This window comes from Emericellopsis atlantica, assembly GCF_019669845.1.
Source record: "Emericellopsis atlantica unplaced genomic scaffold F5Z01scaffold_5, whole genome shotgun sequence".
Taxonomy (NCBI): Eukaryota; Fungi; Ascomycota; class Sordariomycetes; order Hypocreales; family Bionectriaceae; genus Emericellopsis; species Emericellopsis atlantica.
The window spans coordinates 789,001-812,379 of NW_025764707.1; the positions used below are offsets into that span (position 1 = coordinate 789,001).

At 56.1% G+C, this 23,379-nt stretch overlaps 5 protein-coding genes across 5 annotated transcripts; 3 read left to right on the forward strand and 2 right to left on the reverse strand.

Annotated features, from left to right (window-relative positions):
- Positions 1–1,456: 1,456 nt before the first annotated feature.
- F5Z01DRAFT_679871 (uncharacterized protein) lies at positions 1,457–2,370 on the forward strand (the record flags this gene model as incomplete). Its single annotated transcript, XM_046265559.1, has 3 exons — positions 1,457–1,720; positions 1,782–2,217; positions 2,270–2,370. 3 exons carry the CDS (start codon positions 1,457–1,459, stop codon positions 2,368–2,370), a joined length of 801 nt encoding a protein of 266 aa, XP_046121138.1.
- Positions 2,371–5,958: 3,588 nt separating this feature from the next.
- F5Z01DRAFT_633979 (uncharacterized protein) lies at positions 5,959–10,752 on the forward strand (the record flags this gene model as incomplete). Its single annotated transcript, XM_046262005.1, has 4 exons — positions 5,959–6,155; positions 6,205–6,316; positions 6,377–9,283; positions 9,337–10,752. 4 exons carry the CDS (start codon positions 5,959–5,961, stop codon positions 10,750–10,752), a joined length of 4,632 nt encoding a protein of 1,543 aa, XP_046121139.1.
- Positions 10,753–11,468: 716 nt separating this feature from the next.
- F5Z01DRAFT_648036 (uncharacterized protein) lies at positions 11,469–12,637 on the forward strand. The gene is made up of 2 exons (XM_046263020.1): positions 11,469–12,065; positions 12,138–12,637. The coding sequence occupies exons 1-2, from the start codon at positions 11,670–11,672 to the stop codon at positions 12,462–12,464; spliced, it is 723 nt and encodes a 240-aa protein (XP_046121140.1). The 5' UTR covers positions 11,469–11,669; the 3' UTR covers positions 12,465–12,637.
- Positions 12,638–12,774: 137 nt separating this feature from the next.
- Positions 12,775–14,342, reverse strand: F5Z01DRAFT_616899 (peptidase M18; the record flags this gene model as incomplete). Its single annotated transcript, XM_046260941.1, has 2 exons — positions 12,775–14,219; positions 14,285–14,342. The coding sequence occupies 2 exons, from the start codon at positions 14,340–14,342 to the stop codon at positions 12,775–12,777; spliced, it is 1,503 nt and encodes a 500-aa protein (XP_046121141.1).
- Positions 14,343–14,770: 428 nt separating this feature from the next.
- On the reverse strand, positions 14,771–16,361 carry F5Z01DRAFT_458565 (RTA1 like protein). Its single transcript, XM_046259894.1, has 2 exons — positions 15,693–16,361; positions 14,771–15,626 (listed from the first exon to the last, which is right to left on the reverse strand). The coding sequence occupies exons 1-2, from the start codon at positions 16,015–16,017 to the stop codon at positions 15,019–15,021; spliced, it is 933 nt and encodes a 310-aa protein (XP_046121142.1). The 5' UTR covers positions 16,018–16,361; the 3' UTR covers positions 14,771–15,018.
- Between the last annotated feature and the right edge of the window lie 7,018 nt (positions 16,362–23,379).

The window sequence follows — 23,379 nt, forward strand, 5'->3', positions numbered from 1 at the left end:
ACACTTGACCACTGACAACGACCCAATGGGTGCTGCTTGAAGATCCTGAACAAGGTGACTCAATTAACGAAGTCGCCATGTAACACTGCGCACGCTTTTCTCCATGCGCCATAGGCCCGGATGAGCATTGACGAAGAGCGAACAGGAGTATTTCGCCACCCTTTCTGGACAGGATGGGCGTGCCCATGCTAAAGCTCCTCCACGCGCGCGTTGGCCTCTCAGCACAAGCAACAAGATGCGCGGCATCATGCATAACGCTTGCACTATAACATATGGTTTCGTCCTACTGCAAATGCCAAAAGTTACGACACATGTCCGACAAGCTGGTCTCACACGTGCTGTGAACTTGGCAGTCGTGCCGTCTCAAAGCAGCCGTGCGCCATGTGGTAGCATTCCCGACACAGGCTTCCGACGTAAGGCGATATACTCCAGAGTTTCCCCTGGCAGTGCGCAATAGCTCTTGTGTTCCGGGCAGAGAGCTCTTTGTCGACTGTTGTTGACGTGATGGGTCGAGTACAGAGGCCAGATCGATCGCTTCACCGGGCAACCATGAACCTTGATCGCCTCCAACCCGTCATGTGCCATCTCGACAGGAAAAGCCGCACGAAGCTGCCTGATGTTGAGTTTTGCCTCAGGACACAGCGGCCAGCCGAACTCACTGGGATAAAAGGGAGTTGCCAGCAATCAATCACTGTCGGTTAAGTCGTTCACGGTTGACTTCCACGTGATCCTGCTGTAAGATGACTCTGAGGTCCTCGCATTTCCAAATCGAAGAGTTCAGCGCTCATTATGCCAGCACTTGGATTTCGATTGTGTATAGGAGTTGATTCCTCCCATTGCACCTTCATGATCGGTAGTCGTTCCGCCAGTCGATGCGCTCAGTCTCACGGGCTAGCTCATGCTCAGCTTCTCATCTCAAACATGAAAAGAGCTTGCATGCATCTATCCATCATTGCTGGAAACTGGCTCGGCGAGAACAGTTCATAGGTTGTCGACACTCTCAGTTTCGCTTGTGCAGGGTTGGTAGAAACGAGGATTGAGGAAGCTCAGTTTATTGGTGCCTCGTTGACGAGACAGCCATGCAGCGTCCAGCTGCAGGTACCGTCCGGTTGCCCAATCGACGGACGAGCGCAGCAAGGTCTCCACCATTGCATCAACTTGAATTGATTGAGCCAACTCGCGGAAACTGCGGTGCCCGTTTGCGACGAGATCCCAGCGAAACTCTGCCGTTACCAGCCACGGCATCTACCTCATATAATAGCGTCAATTCGATCGCAGTGCCTGCCACCGTAGCCTCGCGCGGGTCAAGATCGATATCTTACGCCAACTTCACCCATTTCGCATCACATGAACCCTTCAATTGATCAGTACCCGACCGACAGCGAGCGCGATGCCCCGAAACGAGGAGACAGGTGTCGCTGTGCCCGAGGAGACGCCCCAGACTGACGATGTCGACATGGGGGAGGGCGCCGAAGCAGCGGATGCGACCGCTGATGTTGCTGAGGTGGAGGCCACTGGCGATGACACGGAGCTCCCCTTTGCTGGAGAGGAGACCATCGCAGACCCTCGGACAACCTTTATCAGCTATTTGATGAGCCCGGTGATCAGGCTTGTCGTTGGCCCTTCGGACTCCTTATCCAGCTTGACAGCTCATCAGGCGCTCCTGACACAGAGCCCTTACTTCGCCGAGGTGTGCAAGAGCTTTGTGGACGATGGCAGCGTACGTATCATAGTCCCTTCTTTTGTCAGCTGTGCAGATCGGAAGAATTGACCCTCAGTAGCCCCGTCAAATCGAGCTTCCGGACGAGCACATTGAGGCTGTCGGCAGCTTCCTCGAATTCCTATACACGGGCGAATACTTCCCCAAGAAGGTACCCGGCACGCGCAACCTCGAGACCGATCCTGCTGCCCCGAGCGTCGATGACACGGGCGACCAGCTGCTCAAGCACGCCCGCATCTACACACTCGCCGAGAAGTATAGTGTGAACGGCCTCAAGACGCTCGCGAGCTCCAAGATCCACTGCGTCAACTCGACTGCCAGGGGCGAGATTGCCTATGCTCGCTACGTGTACCAGTACACCCCCAAGGACGACACGACGGTGCGCGCGCCGATTGCGAGTTTCTGGGCGACAAGGTCGCACACTCTGCGGTCCGAGGCCGAGGCCGAGTTCAAGGCATTGTGCTTGGAGTTCCCCGAGTTCGGTTACGATGTTCTCAGTTCGTCCAGATTTGCGCCTCGCGTGGGGCACGACATGCTCACAAGCTACAGCGCGCGTGCTCGACGACAAGCTCAAGCGGGAGCGCAGCGACAAGATGCACCCTTCGACCGGCAGCGGTCGCAAGCGCCCCCGTCACAGTACCGGCGCGTGAGCCACCGAGATCAAGGATTGACGGTGCGAGACGATTGTTTCTGCGAGCAATCGCTGAGACTGCGCGTCTTGCCATTGGAGAAGCGTACCGCCAAAGTGTTATATATTCACCTTGTATTGTTAATCAATGGGATGCATGGGCCTATGCCGGGTCGGGGCGCAATGGAGATGGAAAGTTATCAATGGGCCAGCGTGGCTACTAGTTTACAGAGCGTAGAAGATGCCGAAATACGAACATATCAGCTGAGGAGACAAAATTCACAACATGGGTTGTCCTACGTAATTCTCCCTGTGGTTCGGCGCTGGAGCTGAGCGCCTTGGAGTGCGCACGAAGGGATGAGTAATCGCTACTGGACTGTATGGTAGCGTCAAGCCACGAAGTAAACAATGTACCTGGTATATACCAAGCCCATGCCTTGTCAACCTGTCATCCCGGGTGGTCATGCCCTCTGTTGACGCTCTGCGGGTTGTCAAATCAAAACGACGAGCCAGCCGAGCGGCGTGACTCGAAGGCGGCCACAGCACCAGATAATAAAGGTAGCCCCATTACTAGACTACAATATGGTGGCCATTGACAAGGCTCCAGTCATTTGGGACAATGGATGCTAGTGTAGGGTGACCATACGCAAACCGTGAGGTCAGTCAGGTTACGTAGGTACTAGTTTGGCTAAACCGGTGAATGGGCGGTTGCCAATGGCAAGGCAAGAAATCAGTGTGCTGGTCTTTCTTCAGTCGGGCATGAGAAGCAACAAACACCACTCGGTAATACGTACCTAACTTGGGCCAAACTCCAGTCGGCCCTCTTGACCAGGCGCGTCAGGGCGGAGCTTGCGTTGCACACACACCGAATGAGGGGACAGCTGCGGCAACTTGGCGCTTGTGAACAATCAAGGAGAAATGAGTGCTAATGTCGTAGACGATAACAATTGGCGAGTATCGCGTCTATTGTCCGTGTCCACCAGGCGAGAAACGATTGGCGAGGCTATTGTCGTGATTGCGACAACTGGAACAACGTCTGGATTCTGGAGGTGAGGCACACTACCGGCAGTGCTCCGTACGGTTGAGGGCGATCAGCGCACGTGAGGCCTGCGTTTTGTGGGCGCAGAAACGGGGTCTCCCGCAGCGGTGACATCAGACAGGGATGCCACTGCCAGAGCGCTAACGTCGCGCAGGGCAGCTGTTGAAACAACGTCAACTCCAGACTTCAGTCCCTTTGAATCGTGGCCCTCGAGTCGAAGTGTGGTGAACTGTCTAGGGGAGCCCGCGGAATTGCTGCTTTGCGCAAACCGACAGGCAACCCCAGTGTTCCTCTCCACGAAACACAGGATAGGCACGCCTGCTCATCAGCTGCACAGTTTTGGGTGTTCACGGGCCGTAGGTTGATCGACGGGGCCACCGGCTGACACCACATCACCAGCCACAGCCCACCCAGTACGTACCGAATTTAGCTCACAACCACCGACCCGTGCCTCTCGACCACGCGCTACATGTACTTGGCTTCATTCTGACTTTGCGATCCGTCGAAAGGTAGGACAAGTCTAGTCCGCAGATGCGAGGGGACAACAAAGAAACAGAGGGCTCGCCGTCAGTAAGAGGTGTAATTTTCAGCGACCCACTTGTTCATGGCCATTGCGCCGAGTGTTCTGATAACGGCAATCTGAATGCGCCTTGCAAATTATTGAGGTGCACCAGCTGGGCGCTGCTGAAGGGCAAATAGGGACCCTGATTAACTAAGTGTTGACTAGACATTTGACAGAAAGCGAGGCACGCACATTGAGAACCGCATTTTGTTGTGGGATATGTTCCTTAATATTCCTTACGTGACTAACCGTCAGCGACATCTTCTCGAAAATGGACTGTGGTAAAATGACATCCCTGCGGTGCAGATGGCAATCCCGCTGCCCCACACCCGCAACATCATCATGCTACCCGCATTGCTCGTTACTATCCCTTGCTGCTTTATTTAATATTGCTCCTGCCTCCAAGTCGCCTTTCTTTCCCCTCGAGGTTGCGCCTAGGAACTATTTGCGACAGTCCTTTCGAATGGCCGTTCGAGTTCAATCTCTGCATAGCTCTCATGCATGCGAATTGAGGTCGTATAAGTCACTCGTGTTGTTTCTAGATTGTAAGTACGTACAAGTAGCTTTTGGGCTAGGGTGCCGTAGGACCCGTGGACCCCTTCTGAGTACCAGGTAAGGCAGTCCAGGGTCATTACCGGTGATGGCTGCTTGGTCCCAGCTAAACTGAGTTGCTAGCGCATCATGAGCGTAGGAAATCGGCCATGGTTTCCTTGTGACCGCCTGTGTTCCCTCCGACAAGCACACCTGGCCTTCGGTTCGGCTTCGCTTCTTTCGGTGACGGGAGGTTGAAGTACGTAGTAGCTTTACGCGGTGCCATTATTAGAGGGCGCCGACGCACTGTTTGACTGAAGTACCGCCCAAACACGTTCAGTCAATTGGCATGGCAGGGGTTGTGGCGGCGGCGGCACCTGTAGCGCCGACCAGTAGCGGCATGCTGCCTTGCTTAGCGTGGTGGCCGCTGTAGCATCGGGTGTCAAGGTGGCAGCTGTGTGGCTTGACCACAGTGCGCAGCCTGTGGCTGATCCCTGTCCGTCTCAGCGCATTCTGAGTTTATTAGCCAATCCAGGCCAGGCCCAGCCAACTCCAGTCGTCTCGCTGCCTGCCCAGCTGGCTGCTCCGCCATTCTTCCCTCTCCCTCTCTTCCTCAGCTCCCGCCCATCGTGGACGTTGTTTGATGAACGTCGTTTGGTTTTTTTGGGCCAGTCTTGACAAACGACACATATCTGGCTACGGTGACGGCCTGACCACGACACTATACTAAAGTCTTGGTGTTCCCTTCTCAACGCTCAATTCATTTGCTTTTGCGACGCGTATTATTCACTACTGTCCTCCGCCAGAGGACGCCCGCCGTGCCCACTCCACCTACCGCCCAACTCCTCCAATTTCCAGATCACCGCCATCGAGTCTGCTCGGCCCTTCGACAAACAACCACTACTTCTCATTGCGCCTTGGGTCATCCGAACAAAGGGATCTTCTTGCTCAAAGCTATCCATCGCTGCTCGGAGCCTCTCTGGGTCGGGACACGATTCTTGACGTTGCTGGCACCCTCTCGACACCACACCCGAGTGGCCATCACGATCCCCGATTTGTGACGCTACGGAATTTCTACACCGAATCCTCCCTCGCCCGCTTCATTGCGTTGACTTACGTCAACCCAAGCGACCGGCGTCAGTCCTTTGGCGCGCGCGAACACGACTTTTCTACATTGTTTCGACCGGACCGACCGACCGACCAAGCAGCCTGTCAGCCACGCCCTTAGAATCCGGCAACGCTGCACCGTTTGGTGCTGTCTGATGGGCGATAGTGGCACCCGTGTCATAGTCGCTATCGCGCTGCCAAGTGGACGATTCCAATCGCTCGTCTCACTGACCCCTTCGGTCTCTGCCATTGCGCCACCCTCATTTTGGCTTTACATGGAGAGCCGCCAAGAGCAGTTCAGTATCTCCAAGCCTCATTTCACGGGACCTGGGATTTAATACGGAAGCTGCACACGACTCGACGCTAATATCATGGCTGCCAATATGGCCCAAATGGGCGGCGGCCAGGGCCAGATGATGCCTCAGCATCAAGGCATGCCGCAGGGAGCAAACCCACAACTCGCGGCGTATCTCGTCAACCATGTCAAGAACACACCGATCCCCCCAAACGGGATCACCTGGCAGAGTACTCTTATGCATCAGGAGCGCGTCAATAAGTTACTGCAGCTGTAGGTCTTCCTTGCTTCCCCCATCCCCACTCACAGAAACTGACTTGAGCGGTGTCACACAACTCAACATGGCAGGTGGAGGAAACATGCAGGGAACACAGCGCATCGTCGAACAATCACTTGCGTTTGAGCGTTCATTGTATAATGGTTCCCAATCAAAGGTGAGTCACATCAACTTACATAATCTTTGAACGAATATCTGGCTAACAGCAGGGCAAAAGGAACATTACATGAGCCAGTTTGATACAAAACTCGCAGATCTTCTTGCCCGGCGGCAAGCCAATGCGCCCAACCTCCAAAATCACCTCAACAACCAAGCAGCAGCACAGGCGCAACAGCAGCAGGCCCAGGCTATGATGAATATGCACCCGCAACAAATGGGGCGCGGCATGAGCCAGCAGGGACTGCAGCAAATGCAACGACAGATGCAGATGCCGAACATGCCACCACAACAGCAGCAGCAGCAATTTCGGCCGCAGCAACAGCCACAATTTTCACAGCAGCAGCAGCAGCAGTTTCATGCACAACAGCAGCAGCAATTGCATGCCCAACAAATGGCCATGAATGCAGGGAACCAGGCTGGACGAGGAATGGCCCAGAATCAGCCGATGATGAACCAAGCCCTGCGGCAGCCCCAGGGTTCGTTGAACATGAGCGCTCTTGCGGAAATCCAGAAATTGGGCAACACCGACAAGCACAAAGTGAGCCAGGTTGCCGCGAACCTCTTCAAGAACGCATCAGAAGAGCAGAAGGCACATGCGAGAAATCAAATACGACAAATTCTGAACCCCGCTCAGTTGCAAGACCTTCAAAACCAAGGTCGGGACCCTGCCACATATTTCTTCCAGCAGCAGGCTTTCTTCCACCTGAAGGCAAACGCTGCTCGCAGTCAGCAGCAGCAGCAGCAGCAGCAACAGCAACAACAGCAGCAACCCCCCATCCAGCAGCAGGGCTTCCCTGGACCAGGCGGACAGCAGCAGCCAACGCCGAATCCCCAAGCCGCGATGATGCAGCAACAGCGCAGCCAACAGAATGCCCAGCAACTCCAGCAACAGCAACAAAGGCAGAACTTGGCGGGCATGGGGTCCCAGGACACCAATGACTTTTCGCAATTCCCGAACAACCTCCAAAGTATCCACAACCAGCAGCTGAACGGATTGATGGCCGAAAATGCCGGGCAGATGGTTGTTCCTGCTAGTGGTCGACCGAACACAGCCACTTCTCAGCCCATGGCACAGAGTATGTCGAGCCAAAATCAGAATCAGAATCCCAATAGGACTCCCAGGCAACCCCCCACGCAGCCGACGCCTCAAGGGCACGCCAATGCGAACACTCATCAGATGAGTACTGTGCAACAGTCTCAGGCCCAATTGCAAGCGCAGCAATTGAAGCAGATGCAAGGTCAGCAGAACATGATGCAGGGCGCCCAACAAAGCCCACCTATGGGTACCTTGAACACGCCAGTCGCGCGTCCCGCCAATATGTCAGCCCAGCCCTCAACATCCCCTTTCGGGGACCAAAGGTTCAACGCGCCTGGCTTCCAAGGGACCAACCAGCAGATGGTGAATATGTTCCTGGCTAACATTCCTGCCCACGAGAGGCCGAGAGTGCAGGCCATGCCTCAGCAAGAGAGGCAGAACCTGATGAGCCGATGGTTCGCAACTCGACAAGCACAAGGCCAACAGATGGCCAACCGGGCGCCAGGGATGGCCCAGAACAACGTCAATATGGCCGGCCCGCCGCCGCAGCAGCAACAGCAGCAGAATCCGGCTGCACAATCCATGGGGCAAGGCGTTGGGAACAACCCCATGACGCGAACACCGGGCAACAATAATATGCATCCGCAGGCGCAGCAGATGATGGATAATATGGATATGCCACCTAATGTGATCAGCCACATGCCCGGTTTGCCACCCGAGGTCAAGAAGTGGAAGGATCTCAAAGTCTGGCTCGGGCGGAATAACCAGCTCCCGCCGAATGTCCGCGAAAACTTGGGAAGTTGGCAGCATAAGCAGTTTTCCGCTCTCATGCAGAAGCAGCGGGAAATGCGGGCACAGCAGCAGGCGCAGGCACAGGTGCAGGCACCTCAACAGCCCCAGCAGCCTGCTGCCCAGATGCAACCACAGCCTGGCCTTCAGCAGCGGCAACAACAGCAGATGCAGCAGGTGGCGCAAACCCCTCCAGTGGCTGGCATGCCGGGCTTTGGCGGACCACTGCAACAGCAAAACCCTCAGCTGCAGGTCCCACCGCAAATCCAACAGGTCACTGATCAGGAGATCCGACAAGTCAGGGAATCGAGGCCACAAGCCGCGAATGCTACCGACCAGCAGCTGAGGCAGTTCATACTGCGCGTTAAGTTCGACAATTGGCAGAAGCAACAGCAGCTACAACTCCAGGCACAGGCAGCTGCACGTCAGAAAATGGGACAAATGGGTGGTTTTTCTCAGCCAAGCGGGAGGACGACGCCTGGTGGGCAACCCCAAACCGCGAACCAGATCCAGGCGCTGCCGCAGGTAAATGGGCAGCAGCAGCAGCAGCAGCAGCAGCAGCAGCAAGGTATGCAGCGACCCAATGTGCCTGGTTCCCAAGGGCCGCAGACAATGGGCCAGCAGCAGCCCCAAGTGCAAGAGCAGAAGCCTCCGCCAGCCAATAATCGATCCAAGAAACAGCAGAACCAAGCCACGCCGTCTCCCGCACAAGGTGGCAAGAATCTGAAGCGCTCCGTGGCAGACATGGGCGGAGATGTCGACGTGGCCAATGTGGCAGGCCAGCAACAGCGCAAGAGCTCCCAATCGCAAGGTCTCAAGGGTCAAAATGCGGCCATGCCAACGAGCGAAGACCCGGCGCAGGCAGCGCAGGGTCAGGCAAGATCTGAACCAAGTCAGGCCCAGCAAGCCCAGACTGCTAGCTTCCTTCGCCTCAAGAGCATCGGTGCGGAGGAGCAGCGCAACGACAAGCAAAGCACTGCCGACCCAGTCCCTATGAGCCCCGAAGAGTATGAGCAAACCCTGAACAAGCTTCGCCGCATATCATTCGATATGAACAAGATTGGACAGGGACTGGCCAAGTGGTACGGTCTTGCTGATCCGAATGACCGGGACCGTCTTGCGAGGCTTTTTTTCCGATCGGTAAGATGCGTCCGCATGTGCTTCCGAGCAGCACTAAGCTAACACGTACCTAGCGAAATCGCGTTTTGAAGCAATTTGTTGATGGTCCAGCTGCGACGCAACCGCGGCCAGTTTTCAGTATCACGCAGGCCGAGGTTGACCAGTTCCGCTCCACACTTGAAATCATGGCCAGAGACATTACCAGACATGTGCAACAGAAGGCCAAGACCCAGCAAGGTCAGCAGCCCGGGTACCAGGCTCAGGATGGCGTGAACGCACAGCGCCTGTTGATGGCGCAAAAGGCCCAGGAGGCGCAGCAAACAGCTCAGGCGTCGCAGCCGCCAGCAGAACAGCAAGCTCCTCCAGTCCCGCTCAACGCTGCCAACTTGGAGAAGAATGCGCAAGCGCTCAAGAGCCAGAAGGCGGCCAGTAAGAACGACAAGCCTCCTACGGCACCCACGACTGCGCAGCCTCCATTCTCGCTGCATTCATCTTCTCCGCACGGCAACCCTAGCTACATTGGCAAGCCCAAGGACCTCAATCTGCAGCTGCCACCCGCGAGGAAAAAGGCCAAGATCGACAAAGTGGCTGGCCAAGGAGCGCAGGGAGCGACGCCGTCACCCAAGACGACGACGAGGACGCCCCCTGTTCCTCAGCCGGTGATACCCCAGCAACCTCCTCGCCCTGTCCTCACATGCAAAGACGATGAGTGCCAGGGTTCGCTTGCCACGTTCGACAGTGAGCAGACCCTGCAGCAACACATCGAGGACGAGCATCTCAAGCCACGCCAAGATCCTCTCAAGTTCTTCTCCGAGAACTTGGCGTTGGCCCTGGGCCTGGACCCTACGGGCGCAAGCAAAAAGGATGCGAAGCAGCCGTCGGCGATGGCGGCGATGAGCCGGACGGGGTCGAAACAAGCAGCAACGCCGGCATATCTTGGGACGCCCAAGTCGATGGATGGCAGTGCCATGAAACGGTCGGCGAGTTCTCAGAGCAAGGTGGACATGAAACCGCTCGGCCCCGCCGCTCGGTCAGCGCCTGCATCACCCGAAGCGTGGACGAAGGCGTGCTACGACAACCATGGTGTCTTGACCCGGCTCGGCATACCCGAAGGCATCAGCAGTGTCTTTAAGAACGTGGCTTACATGCGATACCTGGTGACGCCAAAGGAGAGCCCCGACTCGATTAAGGGGTGCAGTGAACCCAGCTCGGATGCGCTCGACGTCAAGGTCGACTACGACGGTCCTGATGTCAAGTGGTTCAGTTTCGACGAAGTGGATGCGAACAATTTGCTCGAGGGCGAGGACGATTTCAGCGCGGCATTGTCAGCCGAAGTCGGCTCGGGTGAAGCGGGCCTCAGCCTGGACCCGACGTTGCTCGATAATGCACCATCCATGGACGTGGTGGACTGGGACAATGACTTTTCGAAGCCCTTTCAGTGGGACACCTCGCAGTACTCGTTTCCTGATTTCGTCGGGGCCGCGAGTTAGATCGGTGTGACTTGGAGACAACGTGTACGTTTCTCAATGGTGATAGAGATTAAGGGCAGCACAGTAGGGAGAATGGAGCATACATGGATAATATGGGAAAAAAAGGAGGGGACAACGGAAAAGGATAATCATGGTTTTCGCAAGGCGTACGGGCTGTTTTGTGCTCCGGCAACACGACACGGGCATTCGGTTGGACAACGGAGAGGACGATGATGGCGGACGACCTCTATTCTTTCTGCATACGGCGTTATGTCTCTCGAGCGTTGGTTTTCCGTCAGTCGTGGTTTGGTAGTAGTATATTGTCGAGATGGTGGTGGCGCGCGTGTTGATACCCAAGGGTCTGACCAAGAAGCGTCAGGTTAATGAAATGACATGTCCCTCTACTTTCTAAACATTGCCATGCCGCGCGTTCTTCCATGTGATTATGCGACTGACAGACAATGACACGGTAGATCGGTCACTTGTCGCTCGTGTGACAGAGTCGGTTCTCGTGCTGGTGATAGAGGATCACAACCCCACATATCCGGCGCCCATCCATACAGCACGCACCGACGCGCGCGGGCGCTAGGACCTTATCAGTCTAGCGTACCCGTCGACACGTCTCCACGGTCGCGTCTGCTTTTTAGGACTAGTCCCGAAGCGGTAATAAGTCAATATGCACGTCGCCGGGGTACAGCGCCTCTGGCATGGGTGGTGTGTCGCGTCTGTCCATCGGCCCACGAGGTACTTACCTGCGTCTCTGTCGTGCGGACGTGGGGACCACGACTGGACATACGTACCATACACCTTCCAACCTCTTTAAAACCACAACGCGTCTAGTTTCTTCATCACCTCGCTCTCCTCGATCTCTACCTTTGTGTTACGTATATCGCATTGCATACACTGAGCAGGGAAACCCTCCCAACACTACTACCCCGATGGACCATCAGCCCGCCAAACGTCGCGTCCTCGGCGCTCTCAACCCCAACGCGAATCTCTCCCCTCGACCGAGTCCTCTCTCCAAGTCGATATTTCCCTCCCCGACGACCGCGTCGCCTGTCAAAGCCAAGAGTCCTCTGAAGAGGAGCGTTGCCACTGTCGCCGTGGACAGCAGCCCCAAGAGGGCACGCGTAGAGGTACGTCCGTCCATTGAAGAGAAAGCCTGCTACTGGAGAAGAGACAACGCTGACATGGCACAGAATGACACGACGACTCGGTCGAGGACGGGCACGCCCGACGAGAGCAGTCTCTTTGACGAGGGGGTGACGTGGGTCAGCAGCACGACGCCGGGGACCAGCCCCGCCAGGACCTTGACCCGTGAGCAGGCGCGCGAGGTATGTTTTCTGCTGTCCTTGCATGTAGTGGACAAGCAGAATAATTTGGCTAACAGTACCTTTTCCTTTTAGAGAGCGGAGATTCTGCGATTACGCCTTGGATTGGCCAGCTACAAGGTGCGGACGGGACAGACGAACGTTCCGCTGGAGGACCTCGTGCAGAAGCCACTGCCCAAAAACGCCGTACCAGACGAGGAGACGGCCCAAGAAGACACAAAAGAGAATGACGAACAGCATGATGACGAGGAGGAGGAGCAGCAAGCCGTGCTGCCGCCCCTGCCAGAGGTCCTGGAGGATGTGGTACCCGTGATCGGCGACGAGGATGCAAGGAGGAGGCGGTTACAGGGCGAGGCAATGAATGGGCTTCTGAGCCTTGCCCGCTCGGGTTCTGATAACTGATTGACTCATTTTTGGTTTGCTTTTCCTCGTCATGGCGCAATAGAGGACGGCAGAGGGGACACATGGTTGGCGTTTGGATCATCGTTGTCTAGAAGGGCGGGAACGTAAACACATCATGGGAAGCTATACTACAATGGGCGTTATTTTGAGAGTCAAGAAAAAGGCGGTATCAGTCGTCGTTGTTACATTGATTCTTTTTTATTTCTCTTGATACCTGTCCAACCACAATCATGCCACATCCTCACGCCTCGCTGTCCCCTTTGAAACACATAATGTTGGTATACACAGGCCACCCACTCATAAAGCCCGCTCAGTCAACCAAGATCCGGGGCTCGAGGATGCCGTAGTTCTGGAAGAAATCGGCAAAGAGGCGCACCGCATAGCCGACGTCCTCTGTGCCGCCGGTCTCGCGGATACTGTGCATACTGAGCTGCGGGTTGCCGAGATCCAGGGTGCGCATGCCGAGCGCGGCGGCGAGGCCGGGCCCAATGGTGCTGCCGCAGGGCGAGTCGTTGCGGACGACGAAGAGCTGGAGGGGCACGCCGGCCGAGCGGGCGCACTCCTGGAGTAGGACGATGCCGGGGGAGTTGGTAGCGTAGCGCTGGTTGGCGTTGATCTTGATGACGGTGCCGGCGTTCATGGCCGGGCTGTGCGAGGGCTCGTACTTCTCGGCGTAGTTGGGGTGGACGGAGTGGGCCATGTCGGCGGAGACGAGGAATGAGCGGGAGCACGTCTGCTCGTAGGCGGTGGCGTCGTCGCCCTCGTGGCCGACGTTCTCGTAGCTCTGGTCGCTGTTGGCGTCGCGGTTGCCGGGCAGCACGGAGAGGCGGCGGATGACGGCGGGCATGAGGTTGGAGTGCGCGCCCTGGGCGGACTGCGAGCCAATCTCCTCGTGGTCGAAGCAGACGGTCAGGCGGATCGTCGTATCGTTGTCGAGGGCCGCGTCGTCCTTGACGGAGGTGATGAGGCCCTCGACGGAGCAGTAGGTCATGCCGAGGTTGTCGAGGCGGGGAGAAAAGACGAACTCGTCGTTGAAGCCACCGATGCAGGATTTCTGGACGTCGTACAGCACGAGCTCAAAGTCGACAATGGCGGACACGTCAATGTCGAGCTCGGAGGCAATCGTGTCCAGCACCTGGGGGTGGTGGCGCTCCTTCATGTCGGACAAGGGCGTGAACTCGGGGTCCTCCTCCTCGTCCTCCTTCTTTTCCTTCTCCTCATCTGCCGCCTTATTCCCCGAGTTTCCGGCGCCCTTGTTGAGCTCCTTGGCGGCCAGACCTGCGATGGGGAACAGCTCCTTCTCCTTGTTCGGGTCAAAGTTGGACTGTCTGTGGAGGTGGATGGCCAATGTGGGGATGCGCAGCAGAGGCTTGTCGACCTTGACCAGCTTCTGCACAAAGTTGTCGCCGTCGCGGACGAGGACACGGCCGGCCAGACTGAGGTCGCGGTCGAACCAGGAGTGCCAGATGCCGCCGCCATAGGTCTCGACGCCGATCTGGAGGAAGCCGGAGCTGTTCTTCTTGGAGACGGGCTTGACGCGCAGGCAGGGCGAGTCGGTGTGGGCGCCGACAATGGCGACGGCGTTGCCGGGGCGCCACTTGCGGCCGATGGTGAAGGCGACGATGGAGGAGCCGTTGCGTGTGAGGTAGTATTTGCCGCCGGGGCGGAGTGTCGACGCCCAGGAGTCGCGTTCGCGGATCAGCTGGAAGCCGGCCTTTTCGAAGCGCTTGGCGGCCGACTGGACGGCGTGGAAGGCTGCAGGTCAGGAGTCAGTCAGCTGGTGAGCAATGGTGATCGGGGGGCGCCATGGGACTGCGTACGAGTGGGCGACGCATTGACAAAGTCGACAAAGTCGAGCGCGGTCGGGTTGGGAGCCATGATGGCGGTCGAGGTGGAGAAGGATGCCGCGGGGAGTCTCGAGAGACGGAGGGAGACAATGGATGCTCTGGAGATGATGCGAGCCGGTGAGAAGCAAGGAGATGGAATCATGGAGGGGCCAAGAGAAGGGTTCACGACGTCTGTCCAGGCAAAATGGCGGGGAAGAACTGGACGGGACATCGAGCGGAAGCCTGGAGGGGGAAGCCGAGGACTGGAGGAGGAAGGAGGGAGGCTCCACGTGGCGGCGGCTGAAGCCTCAAGCCTCAAAGGCCTTGGCACGGCAACGGACTGGGATCAGTGACCCCTGGACACATCTGATAACTTGCAGATGATCGATCTTTACTGCTTTGGTACGTTTATTTATAAGTCAGTAACATTCATCACGCGGTGGGTGACGAGACAAGACGCCACCTCTGCGCAGTGCTCATAACAGATCTTCAAGAGACACTTTATTCATGTCGGCCAGTGTATGTATCGACCCTCTACACGGACTGTTCTATATCAGCTGTCTATATCAGCCGTCTATATCCGTATTCTATATCCCAAGGTATCTACCAAATGCTCCCAAGACAAAGGAAAGGAAAGCAACTGTAGAACGCCAGCTCGAAATCAATCCTGAACAATCAGCAAGCAAGCGTGCGCTTTGCCATCTGATTGCCGCACCCAAAATGCCCCCTTAGACGTTCTGCATTGGAATTTCCTGCCTGCTCTCGACGCTGTTGCAGTCCGTGTACTTGCTCACAGGCCTACCAGCGCGGTTCTTGATGGCCAGACCAGGGTGCCCCCACATGAGGGCCATGGACGCCAGCACGATCATGACGCCCTCGAGGATGATAAAGGGGATCTCATGCCGGATGAGGTCGCCGCTGTACCCGTCCTTGAGCTCGGCGACACGGTAGGCGCAGCGGGTCAGAATGAGGATAATGGCGGCGGCCAGACCGGCGAAGAAGGCCTTGAGCCGCCAGCCAAAGGCGCTCATGCGCCCGGTGCGCCAGTAGCGGATCATGTAGTCGGCAAAGACGGCGACAAAGATCAGGATGACAATGACCTGGAGGATGAGGCCGGCCATGGAGATGTCGACGCCCGTGTCGCCCCCTTCGGTCTGCACGGACAGGGCGCCGCCGGCCGCCTGGAGGACGAGGCAGACAATGTCGGCTGGGATGAAGATCCAGTAGAAGAGCTGGGGCTTGAAGCGAGACAGCTCGGGGGCGAAGAAGATGATGGTCTTGGAGAGGGTGACGTAGATGGATGCCGTGAAGAAGACGGGCGCGATGGTGAGGCAGACTGGGGTTGTTAGACTTCACTGACTGACTGGCTGACCAGTTGTAGCTTATGAAGGACAGGACATACCGATCTGGATCATAAAGGCGTTAAAGGAGAAGGGGTTGTCCCACAGCAGGATGCGGCCGACATAGCCAATGATGGAGCTGGCGCAGCCGAGGAGCATACCCGCCATGAAGCCCCAGCTCTTCCAGCGGACGCCCAGGTAGACATGGACGAGGCCGACGACGGCAAAGGCCGCGGCGAAGAAGATGTTGGCACCCAGGTCGGGACGGTAGCGGTAGATACTCCACTGGATCGGGCAGGTGTCGTAGGTGCAGGGCGAGTCGGCGCCAAAGGTCACCAGGCCGGGGGGAGGCGGGCCTTGCCAGTCGCTATAGTCCTGGGACGTCATCTCGAGAACAGGTCGACGAGATGGAACGTTCTGCTAATGTTGATGGTGATATGGAAGCCAGGTAAGCGGACAGAGGTGGGAGTGTTAGCTATCAAATAGCAAGGTAGTAGTGAATCGGATATTTTTTGAGACAATGGTGGAGCAAATCGTAGTGGCGGACTGCTAGGTTGCTCCGAGCATGCGTTTCTAGGCAAGGAAAGTCGAAAGAACTCTAGAAGGCTGAGCCTGATAATTGATTGCTTCGTAATACTGTGGAGCGACAATGGGGCTCAAGAAGGGGTGGTTCGGTGGGTACGGCGGCCGCTGCTGGTGGTGGTGGTGATGATGACGATGGTGATGAAGCAATGTTGAGTGGGATGAGCTCGGGACTATATACTTTATCTTTCGTGCCGTTCCAGTGTTATCAATCTACAGCTACGGACGGCCACGTACAGAGGCCTCGTCATTGACCGTCTGTCCAGTCCAGCAAGCAGGCTGTGCCTCCCGTCGCGATTGGCATGCTTCGGACTCGACTCGGATCAGGTTGGACATGGAGCGGCACGGACGTGGCACAGGCCGGGGGGGTCGTGGGCCCGGGCGGGTGCGCATCGTGACAGGCTGACAGCCCTATCTAACCGTCTAGTGCTGACGGACGTGTGGACAGGCAGGCAATTGATTCGAGCTGCGCCAGATCTTCATGTTCAAAGGCGCGCCGTCGCATTCGCAGCCGCATCAGTCGCTTCAATTTGGCCAAGGAGGAGTCGTGGGTTCCTGAATACGTAGATACCGAGATAGCAGATTCTGCCATCTGGCGCCTGTTGGCAGTCGTTGATCCTCCGAGCAGAGCCGCGTGTGCGTGCATATGCGAGGCAGCCAGTCATCGTGTCCCATCTGCTGATTCAGCGCTGTTAGTGACGCCTAGACTCCGGACTCCGAGTCCGAATGCGACTGGGCGAGAGCCGGACGCACTTCTATCTAATTAACTCCTACCTTAAAATCTTAACACGGTGATCCGCGGACTCCCAAGCCGGATCGTCGACTACACTTTACTCTATAATTGGACGTGACTCGTAAGCAAAGCGGATTGGACTCATCATGCTCACTCCATCTCCCTGTAGCTCAGCCCCTGGGACTGCGTGGCATCCAACAAGATCCAACCCATGCTGGGACGATTCGCTCAGCCACGCTGACAGATATCCACAGACGTATGTGCGGCTCGTCCCATTCAACTCTAATGGCTTCAGACGTCGTTATTCCAAGGCTCGGGAGGTTCGGACTGGATGTGCATGCAGCATATTGCCCTTCACCGGTGAGTCTATGGGTTGACAATGGGCTGGCTCCCCTCACGGATCTAGCAGACTGACACACACAATGTCTGCAATTCTATTTCTCTGCTTCTTAGCCATTTTTTATGTTCATCTTCGCCGTCCCCTATTATGATCTCTCCGTCGCGCTGCCGTGATGCCATTCGATTTTCAGCACCGCATGTCGTCTATGTACTTAGTCACTGAGCAGGTGTAAGTCGAATGCCAGACACCTTGAACATGAACCGCCTCGCTACGGCCACCGCACCGTTTGATTTCATTATGAGGCGCATTGCCTGTATTCTCGATGCCGCATGGCAGCGTCTTGGGGGCTGTGCTCTTGTTGTTTCATGGATCTGGTACGTATATCTGCCCGTTGGGAGGATTTTGGACCGTACTCCGGCCCGGACTTCGGGCTTCGCAGTTTGCACGGGATTCAATGGCCTGACTACCCTACACCAGGTCTTCACGCTAAGACAACATGCCATTTTCCAGCCTTTACATGGCACATATTTATATATATATATACAATGCACTGATCTGCTGTCAAGTTTCAACATCGTTCTGTCATGATGGTGATTTGGAGCCCAGACTCGTCACGCTTGTGTAGTCGTGCTGAGACGCACGCATTGCGGATGTAGGTTTGTGTCAGGAGGTGATTACTCCCAATATAAATCAGACTCACACCTACGCAAGTCAATTCATCCAAGCTCAAGTCAAGAGTCAAGCAATGTGTTCCATCTCCAAGGGCAATACCAAGCTTTCTCACGAGGGCGTACCCGCTGGCTGCCGTACGTGTGGACATTCCGTCGTTGCCCCCTGCGCTGGAATGCAGATGCCATGTGTCACCAGAATCCTCACGATCAGTACCCGCAACGTCATGTCTCGGCGGATATAAGGCAGTCAGTCCTCAACATGCCCACGCCAATTCAACCACCTTTCGCGTTCAAGATCGCAAAACCTCATACGATATCCCCGATTCCGACCGCGATCCGATAATAATCGATACGCGCGTCCTGCCTGTCATCTCATTTCAGCAAGCGCCTCGCTTCGTCACTGTCACGTTGCCAGGCCAATCCCAATTTCCATCCTTCCTACGTGCATCCACAGGATAAATCACGCGCTGTTTGCATAACAGCTGTGCAAGGAGGAGCAGACAAAAGTCCAGCGGCACTGGGATGGACGCACAGGGCGCGCCAATCAACAGTCAGCCCTCGTGCAGTGTAATTTCCCAGGAGCGACAGGGGGGTCACGCCGTCTCCGATCTCCCTGGCCAGTCCTAAGATGGATTAGCCAGGGGCGGACGAGGACGACATGGAGATGGGGGAGTTGACGCCTCCCACCATCTGCCTCTCCCCCACGTTTTTCTGGTCTTGTTCTTCAGATGCCTTCTTGGCTTGCAGTGGTGTGTCACTGGTGATGAAGCGAGGTCAAAAGAAAGTATCGTTATAATTCAGCCATTCCAGGTCAGCAACAGCTGAGCCCCGAACGCCTGCCGAGTGTGAATTAGAAGATTACCTGAATACACATTTAAATAAAGTAATAGATGCTCCTGCGCGTGAAAAGACGATGTATGCCGTTATAAAATGCCTGTAGTATTTTCCTCGAAGCGAAAAGAGACGAGTCCCGCGCAAAGATTAAACTCTTGCCTAGCCTATACACCACCGACAACGTATAAACATTACCCGCCCGCACAGACTAGCCAGAGACCCCGAAGAATCCCAGGCCCGCAACCGCGTCGTCTCCCCAATGCCAAGTAGATACTCCAAGAATGTGGTCGTAAATGTGCCGTAACCCTCTCAGGCCTCAACTATAGACAAGTCGAATGTGAAAATTTAAGCAAGGACAAAGGCGGCAACACCGGCAACACCGGCGAGGAAGGCAGAGCCAGCAAGGCTGCCAGCGGCACCAGGGGCAGGGACCTCAGGGACGGTGGTGTTGCCACCGGTGGGGGGCTGGGTGTAGGTGACAACGGGCATGGTGGTGGGAGCCTCAGTCTCGCAGGGGATCTCAATGGTGGAGTACTCGACCGAGGTGAGGACGGTGGTGTAGCTCTTGGTGATGGCAGTGGTGGAGTGGCTGGGCACGCACTCGGTGGGCTGCTCAACGGGAGCAGTGGGCATCTCAGGGACGTGGGTGGAGGTGGCGTTGCTGCCAGGGTAAGTCCAGGTAGGGTGCTCGGGCATCTCAGGGACCTCCGAGGTCTCGGGGGTCTCAGGCTGCTCAGGGACCTCAGCGGTCTCGGTGGCGACGGGGCAGACGGTGGTGGAGACGGGGATGGTCTCGGTGGTGATGATGGTGCTGTGAGCAGGGCAGTTGGTGACCTCAGGGGCACAGCTGGTGATGGTGTGCACGTTGGTGGTGTAGACGGTCGAGGTGGTCATGGGCACGGTGGCGGTGGTGACCACGGTCGAGTCAGCAGGGCAGTTGGTGACCTCAGGGGCGCAGCTGGTGATGGTGACCAGGCTGGTGGCGTACTCGGTCGAGATGGGGGTCTCGGCGGCCATGGCGCCAACGGCGAAGAGAGAAGCAGCGACGGTGAAACGCATCTTGATGGTTGTTGTTGGGTTGTTCGGGTGAACGGTGAGGTGTTATAAGAACGAATGTAGGAGCTGTTAAGCTTGTTTGTGGGTTTGAAAGAATGGACGACCGAAGTCAGAGAGTTGGAGCGTTGCTAAAGTGGTTGGCTGTTTGGGCTGAAGAGGAAAGGAAGAAAGAAGACCTGGACCGGACTGGAGGATATGAGCACTTTAATACCGAGTGAACCTCTCTTCTCTGCATCCCCCTTACCAGGCCTCTCCTCCAGTCTCGTCAAGGGGGGAGGGCGATGGGCCCCGGGAAATTGCACACAAGCCGTTCGACGTCCATGAACGCTAATCCAGGGGAACGCGCCTCAGTGGAGAGGCCCATTCGCCCCAGTCAAATTGGGGTGGACCAAGCACGCTGCACTGCTGCAGCACCTAGTGATCCTTGAAGAAGCCCCACCAGCAGGGATCCAAATTGTCCATCCTGTGCTGTCTGTGCAATTGGCTGTCGGCTGCACTTCTGTCGGCGGCTATTGCTGGCTCGATCGGCCGTAATTAATACACGTACGGGTACGCTGCGCTGCTGCTGGCTGGCCAGTGGCCATCCATCCATCAGTCACTGCCTGTCGCTGATACTTGATCAACCAGTCGGGCCAGTTTCCCTCGCCTCGCGAACAATAATCAGGGCTGTGCTACTGATCAGTGTTTGATCTACAATAAACATGAGGCTGAGCGGGTGAGGAGGAGAGACGCCAGGGCAGCTCATCGGCAGCGAGCCTCAAGGAGGACTGGACTGGACTGGACTGGACAACCGATGCACGACTTACCCCCGAAACGGACAAAAATAAAGCACCACTAGTCTGCAGGACACTGGCCACTGTTCATTTTGTGCAAATGACACTCACCTCGTATTGTAATGTTGGACCCTACTGTCCATTGTAATTAGACAGTCGGTGAACGGCCCGTCACCTCGATGGCGCTGAGATCTCTTCTTGCGAACGATGACAATAGTATGAACTTGAATCCGAGACGATGATGACTTGCGGACTCGGCGCACGTTGGAAGCAGCTTGCAATTTGGCTGGCCTTGTATTGAACCATGCTTCGCAGGTATGCGGGAAGCCGTCGTCCACGGCAGTGGCCGAAAGGTTTCACTCGTATCTGTCTCATCATCTCCAGTACCTCCTGCTACCCGTGTCTCTTGTTAGTGCCGTGCGCTTCCGGCAATGAGCTGCTGGTATACGGTAGATCTTGATGTACAGTACTGCCTGGCAAGGGAGGCTGATTAATTAGAGTTACTTGTGCCAGTCTCAAGGGCTGTCGTCGATGCCGCAATGCCTCCAGGTGCATTCAGGGCAGTGAGTCGCGGTGCTGTCTGTTGTCGAGATGTAAGGTAGGTAGGTGAGCACAAAACCGAGCATTTGTGAGTTAACCCCCTTTGGCCTCGATGGCTCAGCGCGCTAATGCAGGAACAATCGCCAATCGTTCTCCGCATCCACCGACCACGCAAGCAACAGGAAGAATCAACTGTTATCTTCCTCTTCCAGAAGCTGGTCGTGCTGCATGAGGCACACGAGCAGGCGATTTCAGCCGGAATTACGGATACAACCAGCGCGATTGGAACCGCGATTGCAACCACCAGACCATGGCGATGGTTTTTGCTGGCGCCAGGGCGGCAAATTGCTTGCAGTCTGGACTCTTCGCACAGGCAACTGTCTCCCGCCCCCGCGTTTCCACTGGTCGATAAAATACCCAGGGAGTCGAGGGCTCGAGATTGCCAAGGCACTTTCGTAGCGGGATCTTGCTCCCGTCCGATGCACCAGTGTCCTAAGCAAGGCTGGCGACGAGGCTTGTGCCCTCACTTCGTACGTAGTACTTGCAAGTTGTTGCTGACTCTGCGCAGAGATGGGACGAAACGCCCACGGCCAATTGCTTTCGCTGCCACGATGGTGTTTCTCCGACTCCAACCCGTCCAACCCGTCCAACCCGAATAAGCAAGTGTCATGAAAACTGGAGCTGTTTGAAAGTCGCAATGACAGCTTCGGGGGCACAGACAGCCTACAGAAAGAAAAATGGACTCTATGGGCCTCGATTGGGCCTTTCCGCCAGCGAATCGAAACATGAAGAGGGCAGTCGTGTTTCAGCAATGCACACCGTCTTACTAGGTAGTCCAGCAGAAACGGCAGGCGCGCTCTTGTCAATATTGAGCCTCACTTGCCGCATTGATCAAAGTTCGTTCACACATCCTCGAGGCGATTTCTTATCAACTTACACCTTACTGAACAGCCTCATCCATCCGACCCAAGCACTGCACTCACCGTCCGCTCTTCCTTTATTCGTTCACTCCCGACATGAAACAAGCCTGTTTAAAACGCCGGCAGTCACTAGGAACACGAGCCATGCCGATCTGCTGGCCCCGCCCCACGTCCACTGCTTCTGCAATCTCGCTGCACTTGCGATGGCGCTTCCAACAGCAAATCCTTACGCGGCTTGTCGCACCAGACCGGAACTGCAACTCTGAGTGATGATCAGAGGAGCTGGTGTTGGAGTCACAGCCGCAAAATCGCGTCATTCAATACTCCCTTCACAGTACGTATGGATACGTATATGAGATCATCGGCCTGTCGATCTCAGGTTGCGCGTTGCTCAGGATGACTTTGGCTTTGGACCGGACCGGACAATCTCACGCCTCGCACGCAGGACGTCATCATCACCAACGTGTAGGATGACAGGCCTTGGGTTGCAGCTATAACTTCTACACAAGCACAGTCACTGCATCAAGAGCTCGACGAACTGACTTGCTGGCCATATCCAGCATTGTCCGAGAAGGGGCCACCTGCGCCCAACTTGACGGGCACGAATGCCTCAGAAGACGAAGAACTCATTCGCTGGATTGTTGTTCCAATCAAGTACGTAACCTACTTAGCAGGTCATCATCATGCACCCCGCTGCTGTACGTCACTTGGCCCTACAGTAGTCAATTGCTTTAAATGGCACGCGCGCCCTTCTCCAGGAGATCCCGATCATCGCCATTTATACGCTGCCTGGGATGGTAAGCCTCCTGTTCTCTACGTCTGTCGAAAGGATCCTGGGCGCGTGACCATTCTGGTGCTACGGCCTGTTCAGTCACGCCTTTACTCCAGCAGCTCGTTGTGCTTATGCGACATGAAAGGACTTCCTCTCCCGCCAGAGCCAGGTTTCACTCCACTATCGGCCTTGACGATGACACGGCGATTTGATGCTTCATAGCAGCATGATGGGCCGCCATGGACTTGGTGGCGATGGGGAAAGAGTCGTGGCATCGAACCATGCGTTGAGCTGTCCAGGTCTTGCCGTGGGCCCTATGCCCCTCGCACAAATGCGTACTGCGCCGTAGTACTCCGTATAGGTCTTGTAGCCAGACATAGATCCAGCTCCATCAGGCAACGAGTGAAGTCGTGACGAGCTACTGTTAGGATCAGGCTGCCAAAGGACTGGACAGGTGAAGACTGAAGACGAGGCCGAGAATATTCCGTGGATCCACCAAAGCTGCTGTCTTGGCCAGTCACACACATC